The sequence below is a fragment of the Mus musculus genome, chromosome 9, assembly GCF_000001635.26.
Source record: "Mus musculus strain C57BL/6J chromosome 9, GRCm38.p6 C57BL/6J".
Classification (NCBI taxonomy): domain Eukaryota; kingdom Metazoa; phylum Chordata; class Mammalia; order Rodentia; family Muridae; genus Mus; species Mus musculus.
In genome coordinates, this window is record NC_000075.6 from 76,007,104 (window position 1) to 76,020,120 (window position 13,017).

Sequence of the window (13,017 nt, forward strand, 5' to 3'; positions counted from 1 at the left end):
TAGTCTACTGAAAACCGGTGAGGACCAAGTAACAAACATGAATGTCTTATAAGGACTCATAGAGCAGACTAATTAACTCTTCCGTGCAAATGACAGCCGCAGCAATAAGCGTCTTGGATGTGACTAGGTAGGATTAATTTAAAATAGATTTTTACCTGGGTCAGGTTTAACAGACTGGTTCTGGTGCATATGCCAGGCCTGTACCTTCATGTGTTCAAGCACTGTGTTCCTAACAGCTGATACTTTAGTAAGAGCTTTGTATCTTCTGATTTTGTTGCAAAATAAAACGTAGTAATGGAAAAAGTAAAGTTAATAGAAACTGTATATTTGCAGTATAGCATGGGAAACACACACACACACACACACACACACACACACACACACCATGCATCTCAAGTGCTGACTGCTCTCTGCCCTGTGTGGCAGGACTGCCCAGCCATTATCATGTTGTTTATGTATACATAATTTAAAATATTTCCTTGACTCAGCTTCAGAGAAGTCACAGGAAAATCAGGAGCCAAACGAGCTAGTAGAACAAAGAACTGTCAGAGTAATGGGCTTGGTTTATCCTCCACCATCAGCACCCAAGATCAGAGAGAGTTAGGACTCCCTCGCTGCTTGTCTCAAAACACATTTCATTTTGTCAGCTGGCATTCTGCTCGCTGACTTTGAAAGGGAGATAGTGGAGATGTTGCATCTGGAAGAGATCAAGCAAAGAAGAGGCTTGCCAGGGTCATCTTGCAGATGTAATCATGTGCTAAACTGAGAACTCCATTCTCAGAACAAATGCCTCACACACTGCAGGAAGAGAGAGACTCGACAGAAGCCAGGAAGCGCCAGTGTGAGGATCTATTTACCCTCTTTGTTTTATTCAGTTATTAAATAAATCTCTTTGCTGAAATTGACACGTTTGGCTAATTCTAAGCAGGACAGGAAAGGTATCAACTGAGACTGGACCAGGTGAATTGGGATGTGTCGTCTCAATGGCACAGACTATCAACAGCCAGGGACAGAGGCAGAGTTCCACACTGCTACCCTCAGAAGCCAAGAAGCCCCTAATCTTTTAAGGACTCAACTCAGTTGCCTTAGATGCAAGAAGAGACCATGATGGGGAGGCGTGGTGAAGCAGAGTTTGAGTTTATTAAAAATAGAAAGGTACTAAGGGAAAAAATAAAGCCCATCAAAGAGAATAGATATAGGCTTTTCAGAGACTAGTAACAGTTTATTAAAATAATTTTTATTCTTTTTATTTACTATAATTTTTTAGTTTTGTGTGTGAATGTATATAAAATATGGGTATTTATAGAGCTCTCTCTTGCTCTCTCTCGCTCTCTCTCTCTTCCTCATTCTCTCTCCCTCCTTCTTTCTCCCTCTTTCTATGAATTACGAGGGGACACTATGCATTTGTATGTCTGTGTAGTCTGCCTCTCTCTCTCTCTCCCTCTCTTTCCCTCTTTCTCTCTGTGAATTATGAGAGGACATATGCATTTGTATGTCTGTGTAGTCTGCCTTCTTCTATCATTTCCCACTTTATTTACTGAGGCAGGGTCTGTCACTGAACTTGGAGCTAGCCTGTTTTGGCCAGGCTAGCTAGCTAGCTTGCTCTGAGGATCTTCCTCTGCCGCCAGAGTGCTGGGATATAGGCAGCTGCCTTGCCTATCTTGCTTTTAATTAAGTTTTAGGTATCTGAACTCTGGTTCTCACCCTCATACTGTGGATGCTTTACCTAAAGAGCCATCTCACCAGCCTTATTTTTAATACAGGTTTTATGTGCCTTAGCATGATCTCTAGAAAGCATTGTGGCTCTCAAATGGTCTCTCAGAGGGGTTGCTAAGAAAACTTTTCTCCACCTGCTTCTCTTTCTGTTTGGTAGATGAAATTATGATGTGGTCTTGGGGTGTGGTCTTGGATGGGATCATAATTTGATAAGGTAAAACTCAGAGCCACCAAGGTCATATGATCCCTGGACAAATCCTTTTTACTATACTGGGTAGTTCTGGTAGGTAAATCAGGTATTAAGATTCTTGGTAAACTGCATGTTTAGCGCTGAGAAAGGAGAAGGGCTTTAAGCAAATGTTAACTATGCTGGGATTATGATAATTCTTGTAGCTGGCAAGAGGCTTTATCCAGACTTCCAGGTCAAGGATTTCTTCCTTCCCATGTCTCTATCACTTCCCATTTTCCATTCTGGTTCAAGGTCATCTTTCCATTCTGGCTCATGGCAATACAAAACAGCATGGGGATGGGGAGAGGTCTGGAGATACAGTTTTGTGGTTAAAGCACACTTGCTGCTCTCTCAGAGGAGCAGAGTTGAGTTTCCTGCACTCACATGGCCAGTTCCAAGCAACTGTGCTCCTTCCTCTGAGCTCTATGGGCTCTAGGTACATATATACACAGTGCACCTATGCCCAGACAGGCAATCACTCGAATATACACATGAACACACACACACACACACAGTTACTTTTCTGTGTAGTCTTTGCTGTCCTGGAACTCACTCTGTAGACCAGGCTGGCCCTGAACTCACAGAGATCCACCTGCCTCTTACTCCCTAGTGCTGGGATTAAAGGTGTGTGCCACCACTTTCTGGCTTAAATAAATCTTTTGAAAAATAAAATCATGGGGTGGGTACTTTGAATTAATGACAGAAGAAGGAGGCAGGTAAGTTAAGTGCATGAATGATATTTTAGAATTATTGGCTTTGAGATTATTTTAAACATTAAATAATTTATTCATAAAGTGTCATAGTCTGCGCTTGCTGTCAATGTTTTCATATATGGTTTAAGTAGATAAATACCCTTTTTTTCCTACTGTGTGCGAGAGATTTTTGTTTTGTTTTGTTTGTTTTTGTTTTTTTGAGATAGTGTTTCTCTGTGTAGTCCTGGCTGTCCTGGAACTCACTCTGTAGACCAGGCTGGCCTCAAACTCAGAAATCTGCCTGCCTCTGCCTCCCAAGTGCTGGGATTAAAGGCGTGTGCTACCACTGCCCAGAGAAAGACATGTTCTAATTAATCCATCTATCAAATAATAAGGGAGATGGCATCTGGTAGGAATTCCTCTGCTCTATTACAAGGGCAGTCTACATGAGCTGCAAGCAGCAAAGCTTTGGTGCCAAAAAACTGGGTCTATAGACATCTGAATCATTGGGTGGACCTATCAGTTACATCATGAGTCTATAGACAGCTGAGTCACTGGATAGATGGGTCACTTTGGTCATGGGAAATCTATACAACAGTTGAATCTTTGACTAGCTCTATCGCATTGGTCAAGACTGAGTCCGTAGACAGCTACGTCACTAGAGAGATGGGTTGCTTTGGTTCTGACTAGGTCTGTAGACAGCTGAGTCATTAGATACGTTAATCACTTAGTCACTTTTGGTTGGTTTTTGTAACTCTCATTCTCCACATACAAAGTGGCTGCATTAAGGAAGCCAAATGTGAGGTGGCTGCTCCTAAGATTACATGAATTAGCACATGGAAAAGTTTTATGCTAATGCATAGTATATGGAAATCATCGGATAATTATGAGTTACGTAGAGATTACTATAATTGTTACTTTTCTCCTCTACTTCCTTAGAATCTTGAAAGTAAATAAAATATTCTGTGCATTTTAAATAATGGAAGTTGTATGATTAGATTTAAAAACTCGGAGGGGAAACTGGGTAGGGAGATAACATTTGAAATATAAATAAATAAAATAACTAATAAAAAAAGAAAAAAAACCCTCTGTACTTAGGTAGTATTTTTTTTTTATAACATTCTGTCGTCAGCCTGGAACTACTTAAAACAAGATTTTAGATCAGAAGGGGGAAAAAATCACATTTTTCTAAAGGTATAGCAATCCAAACAGGGTCAAAACCTTTGTTGATGCTATTTGGGTATTTTTATTATTTGCAGAAATATGAAGACTCCATATGTAGCTAAGATAGAGAGGTGGGGAAAGAAGCTGAATTTTTGCTGGACAGTAATGATGACTGAGTGCTGGGTACTGCATCCAGGGTCTTGCATCTGCTAAGAGAACAAACACCATCACTGGCCTACACCTGTATCCCCTGATGCTATTTGTAAAGAGATTTAAGCAAACCTTTTAAGTGTTGGGAGATGGAGTAAATCCTGAATATTAGAAACAATATAAATGATTCCTTCTGAACTATTGAAAATAAAAATAATGAAACCATATCAATATTCTCATAACAATTACAGAATAAGGAGATGCACAGCAGCTTTCGCTAATAGAATGTACATTTGTCAAATGTTATCCCAGGATTCTATTTCCACCTGAGATTTAAATCTCCGCCTAGGCACTCTGGTTTCTGATACAATTTAAACAACTTGTGGAGTGGGGAGGGAGTCAGCTACCTTATATTAAGAGATATGGCATTTGTAATAAGTATCATGTAATGTTTAAATGTTTGAGATAATGGGAAAGAAGTTATGCTTCAAAGATCATATATTTGGGTGAGTGTGATTTCAGCAAGGCAGCATCACCACCACAAAGACAATGTCTGACATCCAACTGCTGAAGTTGAATTCTGTCCTCCTTAATAACCAGTTTGTGCTGCAGTGGCCTACATTCTCTGTGCTCAGGTTATTTAATCTGTACAATGAATTCTGTCACATTCACAGAAATTCCTTAGACTTGTATGTGGTCCAAGATAAGTATGCTCAGCAAATGTCAGCAGCAGCAGCAGCCACATCAGCAGCTCACGTTCTCTAATGGAGTAGTGATTTTTGTGTATCAGTTGATATTAGTGGATATAGCCAACGATTCTGGAAAGATGTTCCAATGATGAAGAACTCTGGCTGCAGGACCAGGTTCTGTTGCTACCCTTCATATAGTGGCTAACTCTCATCTCCAATACCAGTTCCGGAAGAACCTACACCTATTTTTGGCTTCTGCAGGCACTGCACACCTAACTGTCCGAAGTGGCCATACAAGCAAAACACCTGTGGATATAAAAGAAAAAAGAAAAAAAAATATCATGTACAGCATTGTCTGTACAACAAAGAATCACAAAATTCAAAATTTCAGTGTGGTTGTTCCAAAACACAAACTGAACTATTCTGTTATTGCAGATGTAGTCAGTAGTAAGTGCTCAAGACTATGTATTGAACACAATATATTGTAGTTCATTTGAATTTTGCAATTACTAGTAACTTTTATAATCATCCCAGTTAATAAAACAGAAGCTAAAGAACTTTCTTCACACCACTCAGTCGTTTGAAGTATTCCTGACCACATGTGATCTAACATTCAATTTTTAAACCTTTCCCATTGAATTGCAGTGCTATCTTCCAAGTATGAATGGCAGGAAAATAGGAAATAAAGGCCTGCAATGTCTCCTACATGTTTGAAATATCTTGGCAGATTGGATTGGGTGCTGGTTAGATGGAGGGCTTAATGAGAGAAGGGAGTCAAGAAAATTTCACAAAAGATAGGTAGAATTCAAGACATTGAGACATTACCTAAAATCAATAAAATCATGGAAAAAACAGGAAATCTGATTCATTTTAATTTTCCGTAGGTGTTCATATCTTTTATGTTTAAATTATTGGAACACTGAAACAAAAATAGCTTAGTTATGTAAGGTAGAAAAAAAATAGAGTTTAGGTTTGAAATATAGCATTAAACATCCATGTGATTGCCCAGCGATGTTATGTCTACTGGCTTGTGGAGCCCATTTCATTCTTGATGGTATGACACAGGCTCTTTCTTTGTAGACACAGCTGGCCTGGAATTAGCTATCTAGCCTAGACTGGCCTTAAACTTACAGTCATTTTTCTACCTTACCTTCCTAAGCAATATGATTATAGTTATGCTCCAGGACACTAGGTTTGGAATCCAGGTTTCTTTATTTTTATTATTATTTTTAACTTTAAATCTATTTTTGTGTTTTCTTAAAAGACAAAATAAAATGGAGAATCTGTGTGTATGTGCATGTCAGTAGGGGTTCCCCAGATGCTAGAAGAGTCAGATTCCCCTGGGGCTAGATGTTATAGGTGTCTGGGAGCCACCTACATGGACGCCAAAGAACTGTGTATACTTGTAACCACAGAGCATTCTCTACAGAGCTGGGGCTCCCAGGTCAACCTATCCAATGAGGAGAGAGAACTGCACCATGTGCCTCAAAGCTCGGTGTTATCTCGATCTTTTTAGGCTTGTGTACAGAAAATAAGATTATTCATTGCTCAACTCTAAAAGGGATGTACATATCACACTCCAACCCCCAGGGCTCAGGGAAGAGAGAACATTAAGACTGTAAGAACCCCAGGCAGAGGATAACATCAAGGAAATAGTGTTTTCCGGGTACAACAGGGTAGTTGCATAAACAAACTCATAGCAACTGTTAACAGCATGCACAAGACCAGCACAAACACCAGCCAGACAAAAGCCCGGGGGAGAGCCGGGAAAGTAGGTATGAGATCCCACTGAGTAGCTAGCTGTTGGCACCGGATGGCTGCTTAGAAAGGGAGAGTCAGTTGCGCACCCACCAGGGCAGTTCCCTTTACCCAAAATAGTTGGGCAACACAAACAGGACTTGATGGGGGGAAAAAAATGTAACAAGCTATCCTAAAGTTGGATAAAAGGGATGAAGAGGTGGTTGGGAGGATTTGGAGTACAGGGCGTGAATGTGTTCAAAAGATCTTGTATGAAATTGCCAAGGAATTAATAAAAATATTCTTTATCCAATCTGGGTGGTGAATCCCTTCAAAATCTGTTCATATTATGTCTCAGAAGTTAGTCGTTGTATATATACGCCATCCTTTGTGCAAGCTTGTGCACCTGGGCGCTCTTGATTCCTCCTAGCTGTGGAAACAGTAGGGCCAGCTAGCTCTCCCTGCACAAGACTGTTCCTGACGATTGTGTGCTATCAGCTGCAAGCTATGGACTCCACGCTGAAGAGCATTAGAGTGTTGCAATCTAAGTGTGCTTATGAAGTAGGCCGAATGAAGCAGGGGTTATCTGATTCCAAGGCTATCATATAAATCCAATAATTTATATTTATAATATATAAACTTATATATAAATCAAACATACTTATATAGAAACTAAATATACATTTATATTATAAATATTTTATAAATATATACATTAAAATTTATTTAATTTATAATTACTTCTAACTTCTGACAGGTTGTTTTTGTTTGAATGAAAGAAAAGCCTTTATGAATTTAGTTATTGCTTTTTTCTTTCTTTCCTCCTCCTCCTCCTCCTCCTCCTCCTCCTCCTCCTCCTCCTCCTCCTTCTTCTTCTTCTTTTTCTTCTTCTTAAAAAAACAGTTCTTCATACCCAGGGGGATAGTAAAGGAACTTGTGGTGACGCCGAAGCAGACAGTTAAGTTCTAGTCCTAACCCCATGTGACAGTGGAAGGAGACAACCACTAAAACCAATAAATGTAAAACAGCGAAAAAGAATTCAGCATTTCAACATTTATCTTGCACCATCGGCTTACTGACAACTCTTGGTTTGCTTGTTTACCTCCGATATACCCCCCTCCCTCGCCCTTAATTTAGGGTTTGTGTTTTTTAATACCACAAAGCGCCTCGGCAATTTTAAATAGAGTTTTGACATAAACTCAAACCGATTCACAGTGCCAACCCTACAGGCTTGTGGCTGGGAAGGAGAGAATGTCTGTAGAGAGCCCAGTGCTTCTTCCTCTCAGAGGCCTGGGTCCTGCCTAGAGCTCTGACTCAGGCGAGCACCTGCAGACAATCAGCCCTGAGAGCACCATATTTTACGGAGGGGGGGGGGGAGTGCCACCCTGCCTCAATTAACTGTCCCCATCCAGGATCTGGCTCTCAGCGCGGGACTCAGGTGCCCGCTACACCCCTGCCTGGGCGTTGCCCAGGAACCGCGCCGCCGCAGTGCAGCTCGGACCCCGGGCACCCGCGGGACGCGCTCCCGGCTCTCACCCGGCTCTCGGCTCCGGCCGTGGGATCCAGCACCGCCCACGGCACCTAGGCTGCTGCTATGGGGAATCTACCATCTGCTGCGAAGCACTGCCTCAACTACCAGCAGCTTCTCCGCGAACATCTCTGGAGCGGAGACTCAGTGGCAGGGGCGCTGGATGCGGCGCAGGTACCACCTTGGGCCTAGGGCGTCCCTACCCCCATCCACCTCCCGTCATCCCTTTTGTCTGTGTCACCTCTGTAAGCCAGGGTCCTGCCTGAGGCCCGTTCTATTGTCAGTGTGTGGGTCTGTGGCTGAAAAGCCTCTCATCTTCTCAGCTGTGAACAGCAGGCGCATCCTTGCTGGCCTAGCAGTTTCCCTACCCCAGGCCTTTTGCAGGTCGCCAACAGGAGTGATCATGTCTGTGCGTGTTCTTGGAAGGGCGGTGCTTTTGTTCTCACTTTCTTCCTTGTAATGTGTAACAGACTACAAACATATCACCTTGTGTGGTAGAAAGAGGATGAAGCTAGGGCACACTAGGAAGGCACAGGACGACGATTAAAATCACATGGTATGTTAGAGCATTGACTATCCCTACAGTGTTTTTGCTTAATGAAATTAAACAAGCTTGAATAAAACCATTACAGACTAAAATTATTCCTGCATTTTCCTGAGAGCTTCATAAAGACAACTCATTGTTTATGTATTTATGATTCCATGTACTACCAACAAACGTGCCAGTTAAGTGAGCATAAGGTATATAAAGAAATTTCCTTTTCACATAAAACCGTAAACTTTAAACATAACAGGAAACAGCAGTAATGGTCGTTACCTAAATGTTGAAACCTGTTATGAGTCAAGGGCTTTGTGAGGCCTTAGGTATCATTAGCCTTTTAATTCTAGGCACCTGTTCACTTTGTGAACAGTGTAGTTCTTGTTATTTTTTTTTATTTTAGTGGGCTGGCCTAGCTTTGTTATGTGATGTTACACCAACAGTTCTGACAGGAGTTATTCATATCCTTATGGTGTGGTCTCAGTTCAGTGCTCCAACATGTGAAATCGAAGCCTTCGATCTACAAGTAGGACTTAGCATTCGTGGGTGGTTTTATAAATAGTTTGCTCCCCATTAATTAGAGTATGAGACTGGAGCTATTTGCAAGAGCCAAGTCCTAGAATGGGCATTCTGCCTATCAACAGATGGCTGGATACAATACAGAAGATATGGCATAATTACCCAATGGTTTATTATTCAGAGAGATGAACAAAATCAAGTCATTTGTAGGTAGATGCCTGGAAATAAGCCAGAGCCCAAACAACTAATATCGCCTGTTTCTCTGTCGCCTAAGGAAGGGACATAAATACCAAGAGGAGAAAATTGGGGGTGGGGGTGGGGTGGAGTTAGGAGACATGGCAAGCATCAGGAGGAAGGAGCAGGTGAGTGGGGGAAATGAGGCTATGAATATGATCACAGCCCACAATATGCACACGTGCAAGGGCCACAGTGAATCCGCTTTTACTAATAAGGCTCAGAAGGATTGACCAGGACCCTCTGGTGAGACCTGATGGTGACAACAGGGAAGTGGAGAGCCATGCTTTATCTTCTCTCATGTCCTCACGGTGGCTGATTTCCATGGAGTCTGGTTTGAACTTCCTGGAATGTTCTCAACATTCTTTAGCGGTCAGTTTGTCTTACGCAACCAAGAATCCCTAACATTTACTTTTCGGGATGAAGTCATGTGACTATTGCTTGGGTGATCCGTAGAGTGGTGTGTATGCTCCAGTGTTCTGATTTGTTCGGGGAAAATGAGAGCTTCGAAGATTACTGCTGAGGCTATGTAAGGTCACGGCTTTCAGACTCTTATGTGCTTTTCTGGAAGACGCTCTAAGTTATCTTAACACCCGCCAACTTTTCTGACTGAGACACTTCCATTTGCCCCTCAGTTATGTCTTACAAAGCATGTACTTGGTCCAGGTCTCTTTTTCCTGTGTCCTTGCTGAGCTCAGTGGCTTCTGTCTGTCTGGATCATCATGCCTGTCTGTCCTATGGCTTATCTCCTCTCACCCTCCTGGCTATTGTTTATATCCCAGTTCTTGGTTTTATATCCTCTTCTCACTTCTGAGCTTTTGTCTATACTTGGATATCTTAACAGAAAGTGATACTCCACATTTCCAACTTGCATCCATGTTCTCTCTCTCTCTCTCTGCTGGCTATTTTTCTGTGGAAAATCATCCCTGGTCTGCACAGAGAAGTCCTCCCACGTACTTAATTTTAATACATTCTGGAAGTCATGTAAGGGGAGGAACACTCAATGTAGAAAATGTGTCCCCTAGATGGGCCTGATATGTTGTTTATGATTGATATGGAGTGGTTCAGCTTACTGTAAGGCAGAGCTATCCCTGAGCAGAAGATAGGTGGTCCTAGGTGCTACAAGAAAGTAGTCTGAGCAAGCCATGAAAGTCAAGCCAGGAGGTAGCCATCTTCATTATCTCTGCATTTGTTCCTGCCTTGGTCTCTACCCTGACTTCCTTCAGTAGTGAACTATGATATGGAAGTATAAGGTATAAGTCCTTTCCTCCTCGGGCTGAGCTGATTTTGGTCATGGCGTTTTATCATGATAATCAAAACACTTAGTAATACACTTCCCACATGTGGGTTCTCTCCAAGATTTCCGGTTGCAATCTCTTCACAACTCACCCCACAAGCTCCAAACAGAGGGCTCCGTTCTGTTACTTTCAAAGCATTACAGGGTCCTGGAATTTCATTCTTTAAATCCTTTCAAGTGTATTTATTTCCCAAGTTCATCAGCACTACCCTTTTAAATTAGCTTTATGTGGCCTCTGTATGAGGCAACTGTGCCTTTCTCTTGTTAATTTCTGTTTTCCCCCTTCAGCCCTCTGTATACACAGTTGAGAGGTTCTGTATTTCAAGTAAAGTCATCCATTAACCCTGTTTCACAACCATCTGTGAATTCCATTATTTCTAGAAATAGATAAACAGAACTACGAACCCCCAGTAGTCCTTCATTCATCTCATTTTAAACTATTCACTTTTATTCTTGCCCTTTTTTCCCCCACAGAGGCCCTCTTTGAGGTCTCTACAAACCATGTTCCCTCTGATTTTCTCATCCATCTTAGAGGATATTTCTCCATTAATTAGCTTTTATTCCATCTTCAGTGTTCAATTTGAATGTCACTTTCTCACCAACTCCTTCTGAGATTACCATACAGTGAACTACTGTATGTAATATGGATTATCTATTTATTTGATGCTTATTTGGCATATAACTCTCAGTCATATGTTAACCCCAACAAGACCAGGAAACAACCCATCAGTGGATTTACCTCACTCAACAAAAATGCCTGATTAGTTCTGATGTTTTGTATGTACTTGCTAAACAAATAAATGACTGCTCACCTTTGCAGAGGACAAGCCAAGCATCACATAGTTGGAAAACAGTCTTAAAACAGCGATTAGCACATTATAGTATATAATACATAGTTTCTGAGAATGAGTGCCTTAGTACCAGCATCCACTGGCTGTTGTTACTGTTGGAATCATCTTTTTATTACATGGTCCCAGGCAGGGTTTGCTGGTCAAGGAAACATGCAAACGAAATTTGAATGCTGTAAATAAACCACAGGGAACTTTACAACTTATGTGTTGTAGAGTTTGGAGGATAAGATGACATATAGGGCCAGGAGATGTGTTAGGAGCTAATGTGGTTGCAGTTGGGATTGATAGAAACTTCTTTACATGAAAGGATGCCATTCTAAATAATAACAGGCTAGAAAACAAGTTAAGTTTCTCCTTTCTCTATTTATTTGTACCTGATATATCACAGCATCCTGTACATCTTACTGAGTGACTTTATGCTTAGACTAGCCTGTCTCCTTTATGAAATTTCACTGTATGTATGAAATTTAAAATATCTTGATGAGCTAGAAGGAGTCTCTTAAATCAATTAATCAGACTAGTGAAATTTAGTGCTAACCTAACCTAACTCTGATTTTAAACTCTATATATGCTATTTTTGCTTAAACTTAGTGAAAGGGTAATGCAAGTTTTATACATTTTATTGGTGACCGTGTAGCTTTAGAATGCTTCCTAAGGAACTTGAGAGGACTGGAGATGAATTTTTAGAAAAAGAAACACCCTCACTGCTTTTTATTTATTTTGTGTGTTACTTGTTAACTTGTTCCCTTTCCTTCCTTTTTTTTTTTTTTTTTTTTTTTTTGGGTTGTATTTTTAATTTCCCCACTGAATTAACATGTCAATTATATTCTGTTTGTATTATGTTCCCAGTTGTTAACTATGTCAACATCTAACCTTGACTTGCTAAAATATAAATATGATTGGTGTTATAACTTATTAAAAGTGAAGCTGCAACACTTTACTGCTGTCCTTTGTCTTTTGGTACTTGTGGTTGTATGCATTTTTCTCCACATGGGATAGTTATAAAATATATTTACTCACAGTCAATGCATATTTATGCATATTTGCTCCCTTTCCCTCATCCGCCACTGATTTATTCATTTCCAGTCTTGTGGTGGAGACTTCTTTTCTTCCACCCGGAAGTGTATGCACTTCAGTCTCCTCTTCATTGAAAATCTACTGGTCTGAAGGCTAGTAAGATGACTTAGTGGGCAAAGGCAAGCAAGCCCTGATGATTTCAGTTGAGTCCTGTGACCCACCTGGTATAAGGAGAGAATCAATTTCCTTTTACCTCTACACACACACACACACACACACACACACAGAGAGAGTCCACAGACACTAAATAAATGAACAAATAAATACATATGTATATATAAATGAACAAACAAATAAATAAATATAATTTTAAGAAAACTTAAAGAGAGAACAACAGTCTGGTGGCTCAAGTACTGGGAAGGCTGAGAAGGATGCAACTTAGTGAGACAATGGGAAACACAGTGAAATAATAATCTCACAAAGTGTTAAAGAAGGGTTGAGAATAGAAAATGATTAGAGTGATAGTCTAGCATACACACGTCTCCATTTGCTTGTTTTTTTTTTTTAATAGATCAGGTGATTATTGCTTCTTTAAGCATGTGTGTGTATATTAATGCAATAGCTACACGTGAATATTAATATGAACACACCACATA

General features: G+C 40.7%; 1 protein-coding gene across 6 annotated transcripts in view; it reads left to right on the forward strand.

Annotated features, from left to right (window-relative positions):
- The first annotated feature begins 7,594 nt into the window (after positions 1-7,594).
- Hmgcll1 (3-hydroxymethyl-3-methylglutaryl-Coenzyme A lyase-like 1) overlaps positions 7,595-13,017 on the forward strand; it is a 121,653-nt gene continuing 116,230 nt past the window's right edge. For 3 of the 6 annotated variants that reach the window (XM_006510947.4, XM_006510949.4, XM_011242696.3), the window contains exon 1: positions 7,598-8,079. In XM_006510947.4, coding sequence (XP_006511010.1) covers positions 7,972-8,079 — 108 coding nt within the window. In that variant the 5' untranslated portion in view covers positions 7,598-7,971. Of the gene's footprint in view, positions 8,080-13,017 lie in introns of all 6 variants that reach the window. The other 3 variants (XM_030244181.1, XM_006510948.4, NM_173731.2) reach the window with 3 other exon arrangements.